The 23,063-nt window shown below is 43.8% G+C and overlaps 1 protein-coding gene across 2 annotated transcripts in view; it reads left to right on the top strand.

Annotated features, from left to right (window-relative positions):
- LOC119395764 (potassium voltage-gated channel subfamily KQT member 1) overlaps positions 1-23,063 on the top strand; it is a 284,303-nt gene that overhangs the window by 249,378 nt on the left and 11,862 nt on the right. For both annotated transcript variants that reach the window (XM_037662769.2, XM_037662768.2), the window contains 2 exons: positions 17,142-17,215; positions 18,326-18,453. In XM_037662769.2, coding sequence (XP_037518697.1) covers positions 17,142-17,215; positions 18,326-18,453 — 202 coding nt within the window. The remainder of the gene's footprint in view (positions 1-17,141; positions 17,216-18,325; positions 18,454-23,063) is intronic.

Raw genomic sequence — 23,063 nt, 5'->3', positions numbered from 1 at the left:
AAGAAGAATCTGATAATACGATAATAGAAGAATCTGATAGACGGAAATAAACTGCACTTACGCTACCAGCATAAAGTAGTTCACACATGCCAATGCCAATTTCTACATAAGTATTTCTATTAGTCGCTTCAGTCTCCGCTTCGTAAATTTAAAGCAAACTAAAACAAAAAAAGAAACAAAAGTAACACCACAAGAAGTTGCGACTGTCATCTGGAACAACGAAAGGTAAAATGACCCTTTCTTGATTATTCGTTTTTTTTTTGCTGCAAGAGCTTCTCAAGAGCATTTGCTGTTATTCCTATTTGCCTGAGAACTCGCTGGATAAAAGCGACTTAACGGGATATATTTTCGAAAATTTAATTAGCAGAGCCTCACTGTCGGCATGATATATAAAGAGGTAGGTAAATATATTGTCGAACCGCAGCTCGTAAGTCCTTATACTCTGCTACTGCTGTCTAGAACTGGGAAGCTGCGCGAATATCACCTAAAAGAAATGGATGAGCCCTTAAACATAAATAACGCAACCATGTAAAGACGAGGTGGCTCTCAGAATTTCTTGTACCTAGGAATAAGCTAAAAAATGGTGCATGCAATCAGATTGAAGCTCGTGAAACTAATTTCGATGCAAGTTTACGGTCACGGTAAGTCATGAGTGACAAGAAACGCTATAATATTTCTGGGATGTGCGAGGCATTATGCACAGTTTTTTTGTCATGGAAGCAAAAAGTTATTACGGTTGAAAAGTATTCAGAGCGCACGCGTGACTGGACTACCAGACGCAAACAGGTATGCCGGCATAGGCACATTTTTATGTCTAGCTAGAGAGGTTGCATCGCTGATTTCCCAAGTTTTCGTTGAATAGCGATCTGCTTCGAAGAACGCTTGGATAATTGAGCGTGCCACGACCAGACGCGATTGCCTGTCCGACACGCGCCGATATTAAACTAGGTTGAACGCACCTTCCTCGAATTTCTTCCGGAAGATAGAAATATCAGAATATTTAGGCTTCGCTTTCAGCTGGAACATACAATTACAGGCATCTAGCCCGGATGGCATCGGATGCAATGCAAGTTTATTTCTTTTTTTAGTAAGCCAAGCGAAACTTGAACATCATATTGAAGTTGGAAATTTTTTCGGCACGGACACAACAGCAATATGCCTATCTGCTTTCGCAGTGAATCCATGGCAATATATCTGGAAAAAATTGATTTATATCAACCTAGCACTCTTTTTAAAGGAACCTTTAATTTGCGTGTTTCCGCTTGTACAGAAAAACAAAAAAGATATTGCAGAAATAGTATGCGTACGGACCATTTTAAAACGTAAATAATGTAAACCCTGAAACATCGTTTGAATCACAATTTAGACACCGTTTAGTAAAAAATCCACCCTATTACGAAAAATTAGCCAGCCTGTTTGTTGCTGGCATGTATCTAGGTCGATCTACCTACTTTAGCTCGAGAACTCATACGTAGATAAACTGAAGTAACGACACTTTTTTCGCTCTACAACCACCGCACTGATTTCGACTAGAATCTCGCACTTGAAACAAGCCAATATAATTTATTTTTCTCACTTGCAGCTTAGGCACTCAATAAAACTACAGGAAATCGCAAAACATCACGGATGTTAAGCGTCATGCCTTCAGCTATATAACTCAGCATTAAAAACCATACCGAATTTCTGTACACTACATAAAATAAAAGATTTCAAACGGACAAATCGATGCCTGCACATCACCTTAAAATCAGACCTCTAGTTTCCGAACATGGCTTTTGCAAAAGCGTTTTAAACAATTTGATAGTAGCAGGAAAACTGGAAATGTAGCTATTTCTCACTCGACATGATCGTAGTGAGGAGTTGGGAATTTTCAAACGTTATGTTTCTGCTTTGAAAACATATCCCCTATCAGCAATTACTTAAAAATTTCAGTGATATAGATGAAAATATTCTTCTTCAGAGCTTTAGAAGTATTCTTTAAATGAAGCAAACTTTAGTCGAATTGGTGCGGTGGTTTTTTCAATAAATAATTTCTGTTTTAAACTTGTTCTCGATTATGGAAATCGAACTTGTCACCAAGGTATACCTTCCTTATGACGTATTCTTAAATGTTGTGTTTGCATGTATGCTAAGATATGTGGACGAATATATGACAAGAAAAATATGCGCCTACAGGTGCTTCAGGTTGACAGGGTGGTGAATGAGATCAGCGTGAACTATGGAATAACTGTTACGTACGTGCGAGCTAGTTTCGCCTGGGGCGCTCTCCATGTGGAAGACACGTGCAATGCACTTTCCTGAAATCTTTTGCCTTTTTCTCCGAGAACAGGGTCTCATCGCTCAACAACGCTTTGCGGAGGCTTTTTTCATAGACTTGGGAAGCAAGAGATGTTTATTGGTAAGCTAAGTGAACACGCACGTCTGTTTTCTTATTATTGTCAAAGAAGATTTCGGGTTCAGATTGAAGAAAAGTGAAATAGATCCCGATGATACGCGAAAGCTTCACACAGTGAGCTACAATCGGCAGACTAGATTATCTGCACTGTGGCGTGATATCCGTGTCCTGCCAGCGGATTCGAGTACTTTCAGTGCACATTTACCATTTAAAGGTATGAACGTCATATTTATAACGAACGGTTACTGTGCGCAACAAAATCCCGTTATTCTGGTGAATTTTCAAGAGCTAGCTAGAGCGCAATGCAAACGCCACGCGCAGGAGCGCTAATTTCATGCTGGATTTGCAGTCTGCTTTAAAATGCACAGCGGCACATGCTTATATTTGCGATGCTTTATTCGTGGTCCTTATCTTCGTTTGCTCTTGCACCACTACGATCTTTTCTTTCTTTCGCATGCGACAATAGACCCTCGTTGATATACAGAATCACAAAGCGCTACCCCTTTATGCACGCTATGCATTGAAGCTATGCACCGACCATGGCGATTTACACGGTGAACGAGTTCTTCTATATTCTTGTGGAAGTGCATCTGCTCCTGAATGAGACAATGGGCAGACAGCATAAGCGAGAAGCTGGACGTATTATTTCCTTGCTTTGTGAAATAGCACAATTTTAGACGAGTATGTGCGTTAGTATGAGTTATGTTGGAATAGTGCAACGTTTAATCTACCCGTACCTAAACTTTATAGAAAATGGATGAAGTAATAATAAACTGAACGCTAGATGTAAGATTCATTTCCAAGCAATAAATGCAATACGATAGCTTTACGGAGCCTATTTTGCAAATAGTAATATGCGTTTTCGTCATCACCTGCGTGCAATACCAACCAGAACTAACGACCTCGTTGAGTGGGCTGATTGTAACTGAGAAATTAAAGTGCAAGTTCTTATGCCCTGCAATATACCAATGGCGATGCATACAGAAAGGTATTATGTTACATTTAGGTGTGGCCGTTCATTGAAATGCTGCCTAAAGCTGTAAATTCCTACCTATCAATCTTCCCAGGAGAGTCTTACGGGGTTGCATTACGGTACGTACCTCTTTTGTGGGAGGCAAAAGGTGGCGTAAATCATTAAATTAAAAATTCTTGAATAATATACGCGGTTACGACTCTGCTGTATAATGGACACTGCGCAGGTGAAATATATTCGCGAAAGTTAGTATGAAAGCGAGATGAGTGGGTAAAAAGCCGCTCATGAAGCTTTTCCTATATACGAAAATGCGTGGTCAAGTACAAGAATCAAGACCTAGCAAATTTTTCGACATGATGACCTTTCTTCAACCTCAATATGCGAAACAGCCGTTATCCTCATATAGTAACCTGTACTCAGTTCTCAAACCTGCAGTCAATTGTCAACAATATCCCGTGCGCATTATATTGCAAGTGAACTGTACTTGCATTATAATAACAACACCGAGGACAGCGTCGAACTTCGTACGATTCCTGGTTTGCGAGGCTCCTAGCGAAGTTGGAAGTCGAAAAAATACGGGTATTACTGGAACTCCTTAGTAGACAAACCTCTATGAGCAAGTGCAGCATCGACGCACTTCCGAAAAAAAGTATCGCTCGCAGCATTTCCTCTCTTTTCTGTATTTATTCCTTTTTATCCTTCCATCCTCGTTTTCTTGCGTAGGACAGCAAATGGGGCGTAGAAGTTGTTCCTAGTTGTACCTTCTTTGCAACTTACTTTGTCGGTTTTGTTGCGAGCCAAAGGCATCCAAACAAGGAGGTGCGGCCACCGCTTTTCCAGGAGCTTCTACAACGGCAGGAGCTCGCAAGTACGTGACTTGTTGTGTCCGTCAACGCCAGGCCCGTAGCCAGGAATTTTTTTAGGGGGGGGGGGGGGGACCCACTTGCTGAAAGTCTTCGCTATTTGAGAAACACGCCTATTTTCATGATTTATTTTAGATAAAACACCATGTGTCATGAAAATTTCAGGGGGGGGGGGCACCTGCCCCCCCCCCCTGGCTACGGGCCTGGGCAACGCGTCATTGTCGCTATGCTGACTGTTCTCATATTGTCGTTGTCTTCGACTTAAGCTCGCCACAAGGAAAGGAAATGAAAGTGCGCGCAACAACAACCACGACAAGATATTGAAATTACGCCGCTGCATCAGTAGGAAGTAAGGAGATGGGTAAACTAATGAGTTCAACATATGGCCCAGCTTTGGCGCTTGGTTTTTGCGCTGCGATTTTCAGCCCACAGATTATGAAAGTTAAGGCATCTGTGCTTCGGAGTCCCCATCAGGCAATCCAATATGGCGGGGAATGAGGACGTTGTGAACGTCACTAGAAGAGTTGTGAAGACGAAAGCATTATATGACTCATCAAACGGGAAATGTGACCGTCGACTTAATCAAATACACGATATTGCCGATTTCACCCGCAGTTCGGCAGGGAGAGACGTGATGGTTCGCAGCCTCTAAAGGGGTTGTCATAGGCACCAGTGCCCCGCCACAATGGTCTAGTGGTTATGGCACTCGACTGCTGACCCGAAGGTCGCGGGATCGAATCCCGGCCGCGGCGGCTGCATTTTCGATGGAGGCGAAAATGTTTGAGGCCCGTGTGCTTAGATTTAGGTGCACGTTAAAGAACCCCAGGTGGTCGAAATTTCCGGAGCTCTCCACTACGGCGTCTCTCATAACCATATCGTGGTTTTGGGGCGTTAAACCCCAGATATCATATAGGCACCAGTCTTTCGAAGATGTTTTTACTGAAGGGCCTGCAGCAACTAGGAGAAGCGTGCAACCAATTTTCATTGCCTTCCTGCGAGTCACGGGCCTGGTTAACACTTGGTGACACACCCCTACGATTCATGACATGGTCAGGTGGAGCAATTGTCGGCTATTGAGGCCAGCCTAACCCCGTCTGTGGCAACATCACAAGCACCACAACTTTGAGTAGTGGTCGTCGTCGTCGATGTGAATGGGACATAAATTATCATCACCATCATTGAGAAGGTGATGATAGGAATCATCATCAAATCCATCTGGTGCGGTGCAGCATCATCATCATTATCGAAGGGGAAGAAGATCATGATATTGTATCACACCGGATGGCTTTCTCCTTCGAGTCGTCTTAGAGGAATGCTTAACGGACCCTGTGAGTTACGCTTCAACAAATACAATCGTTCACCGATATATTCTGCAGTTGCAGCTATAAATCATTTCTGAGGCAGGAGAATTGCACAGTCTGGACAATTTTGCGGTCACTTTGTTTTCTTTGGGCGCTTTTGTGAGACACATTTTGCCGGGAACCATGGAACTAGTGAAGCTGCTTATTCTGCTATTTGCCCTCGCCACGTAAGATTGGTGGACACAAAAGATATTATTAGCATCACGATCTATTCTTCATTCATAAAACACATTTCTCCGGGCTGTATTGTACGTACCGCGGAAGACAAAAATGAAAAAGTGCACTAGCAAGAGAATGTGACATCGTTATTAGCGCTCGCTGCTGGTAACTTGCGAATTAGGACGTTCGCCTAAGCCACATGTTTGTAGAGAACGTGAGTCATGAGATAGAAGCCTTAAAATAAGCGGAAGTGGTCGAAGCTCATATGACATGTGTTAGTATTTTTTTACGATTTACTTAACACTTTGATTGTTTACACACAGTGTAAAAGTGAGAAGTGACTGAGATTGCGTAAGTGACAACAATTTGGGAGCATATTGAGGCTCGCTGCCTCTGCGGGCGAAGAGGGTGTAGGGCGTAGGTGCAATAGCTTTTCTGAAGTAGGTGACACATCTTCGAGCTATTGAAATGCTGCCATCATCACGAGATTGACAAGTCATTCAAAATTCTTCTTCAGTGGCCAAAATGTGCCTCAGAGTCCCATTTACAATAAAGAACATTAGTTGCAACATTCGCTCAAGACCAAAACAGTTCACGTATTCGTAAGGAACTTGTAGTGAACACAAGTATGGGCCAGGGTATACGATTACTGTACACTCATTCATGAAGATGGCATCTCTCGCTTATTGAGCCGTGATGGTAACAGCTTCCCGAAATGTTAATCGTGTAAAGACTACTCCTGAATGTATCCTGTAGACGACTGCACCAATGTTGACGCGAATTATGCCGTAATGCGGATTCGCTGCGCAATATCCCCGTGAACAATGTTGTGTCATGTTGAGTTCGAAAGTGTTGTTTTACTTCCAATGTCGTGCCTTCGTGGAGCGAGACAGACGCCAGCGGGGCGCACGCGTTTGCGGCTCAAGCTACGAACCTCTGCCTCCCGTGATGCTGAAGCGCAGTGCGGTAGTGTACATTCTAAAAAGACAGGGCATGCAAACAAGCACACAAGAAAGAAGTCAGGACACTACAAATGCCGACTAAGAAACCTCGCCGACTAACAACACAACGGGTAACCGACGCCTCTGCATGAGCACAGGCGTCGGTTACCCATTGCTAGAAAGCGCACACCGTGCCTTTTCTCTCCTTAATTGACGAGGTTTTGAAGAAGTGCATATCGAGTACCAGTGTTGATTGTGACATCTTCGGGAAAATGTGCAGCGTGGCACGGACGAAGGACAAGAAACGCACAAGAGGAGCGCTGACTCTCAATTGAAATTTATTTCGTGCACAAACATAAAACAAAAATATTTAAACCACATGGTGATTGCCAGATAAACAAGAGAAGCGCGGGAACATGCCATTCAAAAATTCTATTTCTTTTTTGTGCAGTGTGATAGAGGTTTGGCTGATACAGCGAGCGGCATCCACGTGCATATGATAAGCCTCGATTATCTCACGGCTTGTTTGATCTTTACTTTTGTACATCACGGCTGTTTCTTGAAACAAGGGTTAACATTTGCATCTGCTGCAGTGGGCGGTCAAATTAGAAGTCGTAGAATTTTTTACAGCACTGAAGTGTTCTCTGAGGCGGATATTCAAACATCGACCAGTTTGCCCGTAATACACCTTGCCACAAGAGAGCGGAATCGCATAAACTACTCCAAAGGAACAAGAAACGAACTTAAGCGTTGTGCGTTTCTTGTCCTTCGTCCCTGCCGCGCTGCACATTTTCCCGAAGATGTTAGTACACCAACTCGCCCAGATCGCCGTATTAGTTCAGTTGATTGTGAGCTTGTTGATGTCGTCTTTACGCGGGATTCATGATTCGCTGCGTCTAAATATATGTTCACAACTTCAGCTACTACAACGGTTTAATCATGATCATGGGCGTTAGTCGTCGCGATGAAGACATGCCACTAGGTGTCAACATGGGTTCATCCACGTCAAATGGTGCTATAGCTGCCAAACACGAAGAGACATTATACAAGCTCTCATATATCACTACATAATAAGCACAACTTCTGTGAAGACACGTTTCACTTTCGTGTTTTACAGATTCCAATGACGGAGGGATCAGCCATGTATTTCGTAATCGTGATTGATAATTGGGTGCCCATTGTAGGAAGTTAGGAAATTACTTAAGTTGTATGTTCGTGCAGGGTTACTGAAAACATGTCATTCTTACGTATCACATGCCGGAAAAGAAAAAAAGAAGAGATGGTTTAGCAATTTTGATTTTGCCTGTATATTGCCCGCTAAGTTTAATATTTCACTGCACGTGAGCCTTTATTATGCCACACCGTGAAATGACTAGTAACTTCAATAAAACATTGGTGCAGCTACGCGCTAGTCGTGCGACGAGTGAGGAAACAGTGGAGCTGATGGAGTTTCCCTCCTCCTTTCCCTCCTTCTCATCTTCACTTCCCTTTCCAACCCTTACTATACTGTACCATATAATGCTATGCTATGCTTCATGCTCTCCCCTCCTCCTTTCCTTCCATCTCACCCCCACGTCACTTCTTCTCACCCTCACTTTCATTTGCCATATTCTTGCTATACTATACTATACTATACTATACTATACTATACTATACTATACTATACTATACTATACTATACTATACTATACTATACTATACTATACTACACTATACATGGCTATGCTTTCTTTCTTTCTCTGTCTGCGCCCCTTTCTCTCTGTCTGTTTCATTCCCTTGCTTTATATCTCTTTCTCAGTATTTGTTTTTCTCAAATGTTTGTCTTTCTTTCTCTTTCTTCCTATACCTATCTCGTTCTCTCGCCCATAGCAACGCAGTCAAATGGTTCTCATAAATGCTCTGCTAGCGCGCCTGCCCAACCGAGTGGAGACGACGCTCGCCGGATTCAAATCCCGCATCGCCAAGAAACTTTATTTTGTTTATGTATTTCTTCTCCTCCTCCTTTGCACTTCTCTTCTCCTATCCTCCTCCTTTCGTTCCTCCAACGCGTTGCTAGGGGCAGACGTGTCAGGTGGTTGCTAGGCAACGCGTCCCAGCTAGGCGAGTTTCTCTGAACGGTTTGAAGGCGAACCTTTGAGCTTAAACAGGTGCGCTGTTAAAAGTCACTTGAATAAATCTGGCCACGTGATAGGACCCGTCACTTCGATAAAAGACCAGAGCGCACCATATCAAAAACAGGTGATCGGCGACAATTTTACGATCTAGAAAACATCTATTATTACAAAACGGCGCATACAAATGCTTGTGTGACCGGTGCATCTTCGAGGGCCGCATTTCTGAACGCTCGCCAGCGCCGGGTCACTCGTGCACGATCCCACCACTGAAATAAGCGAGCTATAAAAGCTTCGCCTAAAGTGGGAATGCACACGTGCATTGCCATTTTCAGCAGCACCCGTAACACGGCCGCGCGCTGCTCTGGAAAGCACTAGATGACCCTGAAGAAGAGGGGGGCAAGGGGTGGGAGACGTTCAGCCTTGTTCATGCATCGCAATAAAGTTTCAGCGCGGAAGCAAAACGCGGAAAAAAAGAGGCAGAACGCGTGGGCGGAGGCGACAAAACATTAAATAAAAAGTACTAGTTACGAAAGCTTCATCTTATTCTTCTGCTTGGTCCTGTGAGTGGGACGCGCCCTCAGTACCGGAGTCCTATGGCGGTATCCTCTCGGACGGCCCTCAAAACCAGCGTCAGCTGGTTACGCGGCTTAGTACTAGACAAAGCCCTCTGACTGCTCGAACATGGGGTTTACCGCCAGCATTCTCCAGCGTCTAATTTTGAGTCGATGGCATAGATAAACGACAGCATCTTCAAACGGATGAGGCGAGAGAGAAAACCACATTTCGAGCGCAGTAATCAAAGTGGACTTAGTTTGGCTCGCCTGAATCGATTAGGACGTGGAAGCTGTGTGGAAGGCTGGGATGAAGATATATGACGTGTCACCTGCAGGAGGAATTCCCTATCGTACAGCGGGCGTGCTTTGCTGCTATCATTGATGAGGTAAAGGGAGCGATATTTAGTTCGACTCCACCTCTATCGTGGATTGGTTACCACATCCTCAACAAATATACCATGCAGACGGTGCTTTTAGCTTTCTAGTTCAAGGCAGCTATATTATGTGCAGAGATGCGTCCAATCAGAGACCGTAACGCGAGTGCCTAGGCATGGCAGCGGTCTTTGCAGTAGTAGGTCATGCACAATGAAAGGTAATTCGTCGCGCTTTGATTGCGGAACATAACGGTGGCTCTACATGGCCATAGTGAAAGCATGAACATCATCGACCTGTTTTCTATAGCCGATAACTGTTATTCAAAGAAGTTTCTTAAAAGGAAACGGCCGTGCTTACGGATACGTGCAGCCTAGCCTTCTCGATGCGTTCTGTGGCGCTTTCGCTGTGCCGTTGAGTTGTCGCCGGCGTTTGACTAATGAAGCGTGCTCTCTGAATGAAAAGTGTGCTCTTTGGCGCCGTTGTAACCATGGCGTCCTTAGCGGCGTTACAAGCATGTAGATGCGACAACTGGTGAGTGCCTCTGTTAGGGCACGTATTCCTGGCCATTGTCTACACGACGCGGACAGGACCGAGCAAGAGGGAGATACCTCTCCGGTTTCGGCTAGATGGACCAGCTGGATATCGTCGACCGAACGATAAGGGCTGCCATAACCGCGCTTCCCACCTCTTGTGATCTAGTCCGTCGCTCCAAGTGACCATCGGTTACGTGCTCTAACGAGAAGGAAGCGGGCTGTCCAGGTCCGCTTCCTTCTCGTTATCAACAAGAATATGAGCTACCCTTTCTGATACACTCTGCTGTCTTCATATCGCTTAACGTTACTCCTATCTTTATCGCCGTAGCACTAAAATGCTCGTTTTCCAAAAATGCCGGTGTCGGCGTCGGCGTCGGCGTCATTGGTTGTGGGCGAAAATTGTGTTCTCCGTGAGCGAAACTTCCACACAGATGCAAATAAATAAATAGCAAAATATATTATGTTCAAGTGGTAATCGAACCTAGACCTTCCACGCCGCAAGCAGGCGTCCTTTCTAGAGAGCGATGCCATTGCTTGGGACTGCTTTTGAAGAAAAAATAATACCCTATACGAATGTCATCTAATGCGAGGAGCATCCTTAACGCAAGTCATGCCGCGCGGTAGAAGCGTAAAATCGCAACAGGCGTCAATACATATGAATTGCACAACGAGTGAGGAGTTTAAAGGTCCACCCATCACAAAACAGTGAGGCATATTTAATCATAACGAGCCGCAAAAGCATAAAAAAGCGAGACGCTTCTTTTATGGAAGTCAGCGCCTTGGAATTCAGCGAGTTGGGAGTCAGCGCCTGTGTAGTGTGGTATCTTTCATGTCCCGTTTGTGCGCTGTTTTGGAATAACTATGGGAGCTGCCATATTTTCCCTTTCCATTGCAAGTTGTGTTGTTTGTCGGATCTTCTCCAGTTTCTTTGTTTTACTCTAAGTTCCTGCCCCATGTGTTAGAACTTGCAAAGTGCAGTGGTTTCGCAATTTCCGCATTAGGGACAGTGACAGGTTGCCGGTCATCAAAGGGGAAAAGCTACCGTTTGCGAATCAACCCATTCTTATCCTTCGGTGAATATTTTGCATGAGCATGCTCGCCTGTTACTATATGACCTAGATATAAATGCTCCTCTGCAAATTCTAGTGTACGGTTGACTATTGCGAGCACTGTCTCTTTCGGAGCACCACCTAGCATCATATTTGTCTCATGCATATTCGTCTTCAACCCTACTTTAACGTTTTCCCGGTTTAGGTGTACAATCACTTACGCCAAATGGGAACAGGGCACACGAATATAGACAATGTTCTTTCGAAGTAAGATGTAGGCAGATAAATTGCTGGCTTTGAAAAAAAAATCACATGTGCATATGGTTTAAATCTTCGTGTCATACGCGCGCAACGTTTTAATGTAAGCAGCTTAATTGCTGTGATTCTTGAAACCCCAAAGGAGCAGCTTTACTGTAAATAGGGCCGTGGTTGCATATTGTAGATGTTTGCTGACAATTTATCTTTATTTTTAGCACCGGTATATATATCCCCCTGTATGGCAATGGCGATAGCGTTGCATTGTGGCATTTTTGGCCACTTCTACAAAAAACGAAAGGATTCTAGGAACTTCTCGGTCATTTACGGTCATTTATGACAATTACATGGTGTATTGTTGTTTTAATGTATGAATCAGGTAACGAGTCATGACGTGCATAGTATCACGAGAAGATTATTCGATATCTTGAAACGCAGCTTTCATATTTTTCCTGGCTGGCTAAGATTGCACTGACAGCGCAACTTGTCTGTCGCCTGTTGCAGAAGCGGACTTTCCTTCTCCAGTGTATTGCACTAAAGCAATGTTTCTTTATTTATCTCTTTCTTTTAAAAACTGGGTAATTTTCAAACTCTCAACTACTGCTTTCAAAAGCAGTCTGAATGCAGGGCAACTTAAAACGCATAGTTGCCTTTCTCGGAGTGAAGGCCTGGAGGCCACCCGGCAAGCGTCGGTTTCACTGCTAATGGCATTCGCTCATTTCGACAAACTAAGCATATTTCCTGAGTTAGACATCTGCTGCATTAGCTTTATCAAACAGGCTTGGCCGACTTGACGGCAAATAACTGAAGATGCACAACTTTAATACCTCCTTTGTATACCTGCTGAAAATAGTAATTAAGCCTATTACTTGTATGCAAGCACAAAATACGCGCATAAATCTGACTGAAAGGCAAGCTGAAAAAAATAGACAGATATATCTCGCAATAAATAATTCTCTGGTGAAAATTAAATATTGACTCATCCACAGCGGTGTCCTCTGGTACTTCTCATTTGGCGCAGCAAATATTATTCTGGCCAATTAGGCATCGCTTGCTAATGCGTTTCAGTATTCCGTCTATGCATTCGCATGGCTACCCAGTCGACCCGGAGAGCAAAGGCTAAAACGGTACACTAAGATGGATGATTGATGCAGCCTTTGCGAGAACCAATGTTCAACAAAGTTCTGAAATACCTTTACAGTTCCCGAGCAAGATCCCCAAACCCGCTCCCTTTTTGACCGCAGTCTGGCTTTCTTTCTTGTAGTTATAATTTTTGCAGGCACAGGAAAGCAACAACAAAAAGTGCAAGAAATCAATGTGCCCGTTAGTAAAGGAAATGTTACACACATAGAAAGAACTTCAATGAAAGGTCCTGCGCGTTTATGGGACGGGCAAAATGTCCCACCTAGTTGGCGGCCCGGAGCTGTTGAGTCCTGGCGGCTTCCTAAGTCGCTGGGCAGCCCAGAGTTGACCTTCAAGGGCACAGCTGTTCAACACAGTCAACCAGCGTGCGCGCAGGCGATTGCTACAGGCTGCTGCTCAATTTCTTGCAAAAACGAATATGTGCTTATGAGTACAGCGCTGGGGCGCAGGATCTTTAATCGAAGTGAAAGTGACATGTGTGCTTACGAGTTACTTCTCTCGAACGGCAGGAAATGTTGAAACAATTGCCTCTCATACTAATTAGGATATGCTGCATGTACTGTGTTGTCCGTGACCCGCCACGGTGGTCTAGTGGCTGTGGTGCTGGAGTGTTGACCGAAACGTCGCGGGATGAAATTCATGCCACGGCGGCCGCATTTTCGATGGAGGCGAAATGCTTTAGACCAGATACTTAGATTTAGGTGCAGGTGAAAGAAAAAAACTTGATGGACAAAATTTCCTGAGCCCTCCACTACGGCGTCCGTCATAATGATATCGAGGTTTTGGGACGCAAAACCCCAACGATTATTAATATTGGATTCTTCGCGCTCGTTCATCAATCATAATGACAGATACTGCAGGCGCATACTATTTAACTGCGAGCATTGCAGCAAACACACCGTGCGTATGTTGCCATTCGCAAGCTCCGTTCGGCGCAAAAGGAGAAATGTTGAAACGATTCACCGTGTTCCTGCATCGTTTCTGCACGTTTTGTAGCAAGTAGCTTTCAGTCCCTGAGCATTTCTACGCGAGCAGTTTAGCTAGTACCGTCATCCCGTATATAAAGTATGGCAAATGCACGTGGAACTGTGTCAATGTGGGTTGTCTGAATACTTACGGTTAACAATAAAATATTTGAATAGTAACTAAAGAGCACTCGTCCTAGTCCGCAAAAAGTAATGAAGGTATTTGGCGAAATCACGTCGTCTATTGTGAAGAGCATTTTTTATGATGTACGACCGTGTACCGCTTTAGAAGAAAAGCAAATAGATAATTCGTTCACTAGTTTGTGTAAACTTGTGTTCTTTTAACAAGTCACCCGGAGAATATTTCACGATCGCGCGAAGTATAAGTATTTGCTTGGCATATTTTCGCTATGAAGTCAGAATCATGAAGTGAAGATTTTGTCAACATCTTGTCTCGTGAGGAAGGATTGTAGGTAATAATAAAGAAATACGGTCACCAACAGAGGCCAAATTATTTTTTTAACAACTGCCCTCACGGCCTCAATGTGAGGGTTTTGTTCACAGTTGCATAAGACTCTGATTGGGAACAATGTTTTGTTGTGGGCACCTAAACGTTATTTATTGAACGAACTATTTTATTCTTGGCCGGCGCCCGTTGGTTTAGCTTTTTTTTTTTTTTTGATAACGTAAAATTATTAAGCCTTGATATTAGCTCGTATTTAGCTTTTCTGGTGAAATGAGAATATGCTGTACAAGAACAGAAGTCAGACAAGCGAATGGTGTCTTCAATGCAAGTCAATGCAAGACGTCTTCAATGCAAGTCAAGGTATCCAGGTTTTCTTTTTTCGTCATTACGATTGATATGAACGGTAATTTTACATAACAATTTGCCTTACTGTGATTTTTTTCTTTACCCCCAAACGAAGAATAAGGAGTCACATATACTTCTTAGTCATAGTACGCAATTTTCATCTACGTAGTCATTTTTCCCAGCGCAAAGTTCACAAGAATTTACATTGATTTTATAGGTTCTCACATTTTAATGCTGTCCAATATTCACGATTACCATGCATAGAAGCGCTGCACTTGAAAGGCGGTTGGCAGGAAAATCGCAGTTTTGCCGCAAGGGCTAAGCAATGAATGCGATAGCAAGACATTGGAATGTCACATGAAGAACGTCAAGCCGCTCGATACTTGCAGCGCGCCGCTGAAGTACAAAGAAGGGCGCCCGCAATGAACGCACTGGTATACACAGGACAAGCGTGAGCTAACCACTGCCACAGTTGTTATGTCTCTCTGCTTGAGCAACGCTCTGCAAGTGTCGACAATAGTTGTTTCTCTGCTTGTTTGTTTGTTTCCTCAAACTTATGGCACAAACCCACTCTGGGGGATTGTCCAAGACTGCGTGTCGACAATGGAGGGTCGGACGCTCTTAGATATTTCTTTTTCATTTAAACTGCGGCGCGTGCAGTGACCCCTCTGCGTCTCCTGCCACACGGGGGCGTGTGACACAAGGTGTGCCCGGTGTTTCTTTGTTTTTTCGTTCCACATCACGAGTGGGTACAGAAATGGGCCACTTTGTCGTGCGCCTGTCAAGGGAAATTTACAAAGTGAAAGAAAATGTAGGAGAGTTGCGTTATAGAAAACACGCTGAAGCACCTCCTAGATCTGGGTATCACCTCCGGTAAATGGCGAACATAAATAGCTTGCCGTTATTTCGTCGGCGCATACATAGCGTGTGGTTGAGCTGTCTAACCCAACGCGAGGGGGAGCGAGGGGTCGCTGGTTCGAATCCCCGGTCGGGTACGTCAGAATTTTTTGTTCTCCTTTATTTTTTGCGCCTTTTTATATATATAAATACATATAAGTATCCGGGAAATGACGGCAATGGCGACGGCAAAAATCTGCCGAGATTGTCCGTATAATTGCTATCGCAATAAAGAAGTATCTTACAAAAATAACTTGTTCATGAAGCTTTTCTCTTCAACCAATGAACCTGTTCTTGGGTGGGGGGAGATGGCGGGGGAAAACTTCAGCGGCTGCACCATGGTAACCACGGGGAGTGCCCGTCTGCGTCACCTCTGATCCGATGGTCTATGTAACGTTTACAAGAAATGGTAAGATAAAACGAGCCAGCAAACTTACATAATAGGGACCATCAAGCTGTTCACTTTTTCTCAACAGATACGCAGCAGAGCGAATCAATTGCTTATGCTTCTTTGCGGCTGCCACCGTTAGTTGCATCGCTATTGTGCGCTGCGGAACAGTGTGATTTTTTAGCGACGCCTTTTCATGCGCAACGATTTTGTCGGGCTTTGCGGCGGTCGATATTGCTAAGGGCGAATCATCACCTCCCTCCCCCCACCCCCCAGCCTTCTATCAATGAAATCAGGTGGCCGTGCATGGTAGACGTTAAGAGCAATTGCCGACTCCAGCTGAAGGCATCGCCGTAAAATTCCCATTTAGCTTGATGAGAAGCATGTTCACGTTTTCCTCTCATCACACTCAGCATGTTTATTGAAGCACAAAACAGCCCACATTATTTTGGCATTTTTTTACTACAATCCTCAATCCTGCCTACGATGCACTTGCACCTGCTTAATATTACAGTAGTATGATGCAGTAGAATTATATCATAGTACAAAGAAATCACAATAAAAAGCACGCTGGCCAAGTAGCATAGTACAAAAAATTGTTTTTCCAGAGGCATTTAACTTCTGTGCCGGTTGAATGTTCTACTAAGCGCACACAACCAGTTTCTAAGCGTCATCTCCGATCAGTGTCAAATAAAAGCGCGCAACTGCATCAGCATTGCTGTTTGTGTGCCTTAACAAGTGAAAACACTTTTTTTAGGTAGAAATATAGTGCACATGTTATGATAGTCAATATTTAAGCGCTGCAACTTTTTCGCAACGATTCTAGTTTAAAAACCTACATTTAGTGAACGTTATTCGAGTAATGCTTCTTAGTTTTTCAAATTAGGCTTTAAAAGTTATTCAGGAGCAACCTAAATTGACGGTCTGGAATGTCGTGCTCCTGTCTCGATACATTAAGAGTTTAGCACGTGTACGTCCTTAACAAAAAAAAAAGTTTTAACTTAATGAACTGAGATGTCGCCAAGATGTTTCAGTGCGTGGAAGTTAGCAGTACCTGAATATTCTCCGTGGTGTTAGCTTGGAGCTTGTGGTCGTCTAGATACGATACGCATACAACCAAGCCTCAGTTACACAGTATGTTATGCTATGTGCAGTTTAAATGGCCGAAAAAAATTGTACAAACAGCCGTGTTATGCATTGCAGCGTTTTAGCCATATGCTTTTGACGTAGCAAATAAATCTGCACGTAGGCATCACAACTGAGGTGTTTATGAAGGAATTTGTTGAAGCTGTATGTTTGAGAAATGAGGGTAAGTGAGCGACCCATCAAAATGTTTGTTGTGTAACATTTTACTTCATATTGCAGACGAAGAGCCCGAAGAACCAAGGCTTACAGTGCTCACGAAACAGCATAAAAATGCTATTAGGTCGCTCAGAAAGGTAAGTCGACATGTTTCGTTGTCCTTCAGAACTAGTTTGCTGTGCGAAAGTATTTTAATTCATGCCGTTAACGAACACATAAGAAACATTCGTTTTTTAACTTCGATGCGAGTCAAGGAAAGATTTCCTGAGAGTGTTTTACAGATGAGGCAGTATATGCACGCACCTGTAAGGCAGCTTGCAGAAAACCACGAAAGCAACTTTGACCCTGTGTCCGCTGCCGTGGTAGCCGAATTCAGATCGTACTGGGTTGCTGAATTCGCTGTCGCTGGCTCGCATCTTACAGCAACCAGAATATACAAGCATTTGTACATTATGCATTAGGTGAGCGTTACGTAGTTTTCAAGCAAACTGTGGGCATATTCATTTTCTTAAGCTAGGTATTTGTATAGATTCCATTACGATTTATATTCTCTCGAGAATAACACTTTCAGTAGCATTAATAACAGCACAGAACCTCTGATTACAATCGACTTTCCCGGAAGTTTGATTCCTGGTTTGTTAAAGCTCAGACGCTCTGGCCAAGATGGTAGGTCTAGTGGAAGCAATTGTTTAAGTTTCTGGTTCCAATATGTGCAGCGCAGTACAAGCTTCATGACGGAAGTCAGCCGCATCTCGCGTTCTTTAAGGCGGATTTTGATAAAATTTGATTGTGCTGTAACAGAACAAACAACCAATTGGCGTATTTTCATTCCAGTATTGAAATAATGTAGTAATTGTAACGCAAGTTAATTAATGTACAGAAACAATAATTCATACTTGCGCATCTACATTTACAAATGACACAAATATAATTAAGGCGAAAATACTTTAGAGATTGCTCAAATATCTGGAGCTAGCGTAAACATCAGTAGGGATTAAGATATGCATTCCTGCATTACTGACACGAGTATCGAAAGTGAACCTTGTGAATGCTGGACATGCTTAGTAACACAGTAAACAATTTGCGAACATGAAGCAACACATCTTAACTCATGCTGTGCTTAGTGTGGTGAAATCGTAACACTCATTTTCAGTAGCTGCCATCTAGCCATAAATGGCACTGCATATTTCTGAGCAATGTAAGAACATACACTGCAGTGCGTCACCTTTTGATGTTTTCTTTTTCAGATTAAATATTTTGTAGCGCGGAGGAAATTTAAGGAGGCCCTGAAGCCTTATGATGTGAAAGACGTCATCGAACAATACTCAGCAGGTCATGTTGATCTCCTTGGACGAACCAAGAATATCCAATTCAGGTAGGCGGGACACTGTCGCAGCTTTTCATGTACAGCCTCCAGATGCGCACAAGCGAACACCGGCTGGCTTTTTCATGCAGCTCTGTGTCCCTGAGATAAAATCAGGGCATTCCATACACAAGCTACTCGTTCTGTGCTAATTGATTGCCTTATAGTGTTTTAGCAATATATATATATATATATATATATATATATATATATATATATATATATATATATATATATATATATATATATATATATATATATATATATATATATATACTCAACCACTCTGCGGCACAACCAGGTTGAACATACCCCCCCTTCCTACACGTGTATACGAAAAAGAATTCATAGTTGCAAAGCAATGAATGCGATCTCAACAAATTGGAATGGAACGCGAAGAACGGAATGCAGATCACAATTTCGAGCACTTCGCTCAAGTGCAAAAGACGCATGAAAAGAAAACAAAGAGGACAAGCGCGAACTATCAAGTGTCGCAGCTCGACACTTCACTCTTTCCAACACCACCTAGCAAGAACTGTCTGTAAGTGCGTCAAATTGATAGAACGTTATTTGAAGGCGCTTGATATTCTATCGCAAAAAATAATGTCATAATATGTTAATTCGTGTGTGTCGTAGTAAATAATCCTAAATAAATTGTAAATAAATATTTACTTATTCTGAAGTCATTCATGGTCTGTTTTTGCATAAACATAATCGAATCTCAGGGCAGAAACATGGTGCGAATTCCTTTTTGGTTACGTCCATTTTGAGCGAAGAAGGACTATATTTTTGACGTGGCTCGCAGAAAGCGGCACGTCGAACGAATCGTTGAGCATGGCAGTGTTTTCAGCAAAGTGATTGCATGCAACACTACACTGCAAATTTCAGCTAAATGGAGACAGATTTGTTATGCAGTAGGTTCAATTCATCCAAAGCTCAATGCATCTTGCATTTTCTTAGCCACTAGTCGATACAACTAGCAGAAACAAGTAGCGTACATAATTATGTTCATAGCGCCTCAAAGGGTTAAAGCGCACGGTTCAAACATAAAGAAGGACGCACAAAACGAACGCACAGAAATACATAGGACAAGTGCGAGCTAACAACTGTCACAGTTGTTACTCATTACTGTTTGAAGAGCGCGATCCCTTCAGAAACGCGGCCGCTGCAGCGAGCGAAGTGACCATCGTACGCTCTGTAACTATAGCGCGGACATCGCGGTGAAAGCATAAGACACGCAAACCACCCCCCCCCACGTGATAAGCGCGTGCGCAGTCGACCACGCCCTGTAGGGTAAAGCCAGAACCACACGTACGCTGGCCGAGCGCGCGCTGTACGCGCTGCGGAGGCCGCGCATGAGCAGACGAAGCAAGCGCGGCAAAACGCGCTCGGGACGCGAGTGTTCGCGGCCATCTGATGTCGACCTTGGAAAGCGCGCGTTCGGAACAGCTTGGAGCGCTTGGAGCCCTGCAAACAGGCAACTGTGGCATGGCTGTTACCAGCACCGGCTTGACCGACAGATGATGCTACACGTCATGTGAAAAATTTTAGTTCTTATTTAGTTTTGCATGCATGTAACAATAAAAAAGGTAACAGAAGGAGGTTTTGTAAGTATTCTGATGAACTATCAGCAATTTTGTACGAAACGATGTCTTGCACGTATGAGGAAGCGCGCGCTCGCGTGCGCCTGCGCGCGTAGTGTCTGGGTGGGAACCGCCATAACGCGCCGGACACGGCTTAAAGTTTACCTCGCGAGACATGAGGCGCGCGTGCATCGCAACGAGCGGGGCGACGACCATGATAAAACGCGCCCATCGCGCCATCTCGCTGGTGACCAAGAAATCACGCTTAAGTAAATGGTGTATATGAATAGCTCACCGTTAGTATGCTAAAAGACGTACGGCTCGTGGCCTAGCCGTCTAACGACGCGCACTGCAGAGGGAAAGGTCGCCCGTTCGATTCCGCGCTTCTGAAATTATTACCTTTGAATTGTTTTTCTTTGTGGATTATATATTTGCATCTACACATACGGATATGACGGTTACGGCGCCGGACGACGGCGACGGCAAATACCAGACGAGAGTGTCCATATCGTCGCTATCGCCATAACAAATGTTACTATTTGTTTGCGTAGTATATTGAAGAGATTCGGAGCTGAGCTTTACTTAGCTTGATGCCCGAGAGGAGATAGGCATATAGTGCGAACACGCAAAGCCTTCCAGGTAGGGCCTTATTACCGCGACCATGATGTGGGTTACCGAGAAAAGGGGTTGGTGGAAAACTACGGGAAACAAAAACATGGCCGATCCTTCCGTCATTGGAATCGGCATAACACGAAAGCGAAACGTGTCTTCACAGGCGTAGTTGAGGGTTGGTTGTGCATTGTTTCGGCACAAGGGCGAAATAATGGATCATATAGCAGCAAATTGCAATGTCACGCGAAGAACTGCAAGCAGCTCGAAATTCTCAGCGCGCTGCTCGCGCAGAAAGGACGTACGGCAAGAACACACACAGGATGAGCGCGAACTAACAAATGTCACTGCTCGGCAGTTAAAGCGCGCTACTCAAACACAAATGAGGACGCATGAAACAAAGGCACAAGTGTTACACAGGATGAGCGCGAACTAACTGTCACAGTTGTAACTTATTTGTGTGTGAGAAGCGAGCTCCTTTCGCAAAAGCGGCCGCTGCAGTGAGTGCAATGATCCGCGTGCTCTCTGTAATGTCAACGCAAACTTGCGGTGAGAGCAGAACACGTACTAATCACCCCCCATCACGAGGTAAGTGCGCGCGTACGAGCGACCACGCCCTGTGGAGGCACGCGCGTCGCAACGCGCCGGGCGACGACTTTTAAAGCGCGCCCTTCGAACCCTTCGCGTCATCTCCCTAGTTATAAAAAAAACACGCTGAAGTGGTACCGATCTCTGCGCACCACCATCGGTAAATGGTGTATGTAAATAGCTCGCCGATATATGCTTAAGAACATGCCTTCTGGGGCCGAGTCGGTTTGCGCTTTGCGCTGCGGAACGAGGAGTCGTTGGTTCGACTCCCGGCGACTTTAGTTTTTTCTTTGTCATCTGTTAGTGTACATTTTACAACGTCGTATACATGACGGGTCTACGTCAGTGGAGCCTTTGTGCACCCCGGCATAAAACACTTTCGTTTTGAAATGCTACGTTCTTATTTTCATTTTCTTTGTTGTATTTTTTGAAGCCTCAGAAAAGACATTCATTCAGGGGTGCGCTTGGTGGTACAGTCCAAAGTGCAACGGGTGTCCCAGTAAAACATTGAAAACGAATGAAGGATAATGACGCATTTAGGCAAGCCAATCACAATTAAAAAGAAGGTAACGGCTGCGTGAAACCACAAAAAAGAAGCCTACTTAATCGCACTGTCATGTACTATCGCAAACACATGTTTCAAAAAAGCCTAAAAATATGCTAAGGGATTTTGTGGTGCGAAGAACCTCATACACGTGGTGCGGCTGAACGATAACGTAATGAGCGCACAGACAAAAATTATAATAACAATAACACAATGCACTGCAAGATTAGGGTTACTAGTATTCGAAAATTCCCTTACCGTAGACTCTTTGCATTGTTCCCACAAAGATACTGTAATGAAAGAAAGGTCAGTTGCTGGAGCCGCAAGAAAAACACAATAGTAATCAATTAAGAATGGATTTAACCAAATTTAACCTATTTAGGGAATTTAACCGCAAATTTAACCTATTTGCTCACTGTCCATAAAAAGTGGAAGGAAAATAATAAAAACAACAGGAAAAAGAGAAACGCATGATGAGTAATGCACGTGCCTATACAAAAAGCCGGAAAGATGAGAACATTGATGGTCGAGTGCTCCAGTTTGAATTAATTTGATTTATGTGGCTGCTAAATCTAGCCCTTTCAGCCAATTGAAAGAATAAGTTTATTAAGCCAGCTGTCGGACAGTGCAACTTTCTTTGTCAAGCAGCTGGAACTTTGTCAACGACCGCGAAGAAGCAAGTTACCTTCTAAGAAGACATGTTAAAGAATTTTAAGTTTATACCGCAAGTTAAGGTTCTCTCGTACCTTCAACAAATCCCATGCCTCTAATCTGTCTTCGTATTGAGAGCTAAAGGCCTAATTCAATAGGAGGGGAGTAAAAATAATAAGGTTAAGTCTCCTCCATCGCCTAAGCTTTTTTTCGTCCCTCATTTATGGTGAATGAGAGTGAGCTGAGCATACATAAATATGATGTGTGAGGAAGCCGATTGCTGCTTTGATAAACACAAATCTCCTTGTCGAAATGCTGAGTCAAGCGGCATCCATCGTTCGATGACTTCTCATGAAATCAATTCAGTTCTCACTTCTTCGTGCTCACTACATATGTATTCGTTCCTCTACTGAATGCTTTCCGATAGAGCCGGGGTCGGCAACCTTTTAAGGCGGAGGGCTGAGCCGATACGGTGGGGGCCGCACGGCAAAGCGGGAGAGGGGCGGGGGGTGGCTTTGCAGGCAAAGAGAAAAAATTTAGCGAATTGACATTTAAGTACAAAACTGCAAATAAATCATGTTTCATTTCAGCACCTATGTCACAAGGTTGCAATTTACAAACATAGGTTACAGGCAAAAAAAAAAACT

The sequence above is a fragment of the Rhipicephalus sanguineus genome, chromosome 6 (genome assembly GCF_013339695.2).
Source record: "Rhipicephalus sanguineus isolate Rsan-2018 chromosome 6, BIME_Rsan_1.4, whole genome shotgun sequence".
NCBI classification, from domain to species: domain Eukaryota; kingdom Metazoa; phylum Arthropoda; class Arachnida; order Ixodida; family Ixodidae; genus Rhipicephalus; species Rhipicephalus sanguineus.
Note: the sequence above shows the minus strand (reverse complement) of the source record. Positions and strands in the feature narration are given on the sequence as shown.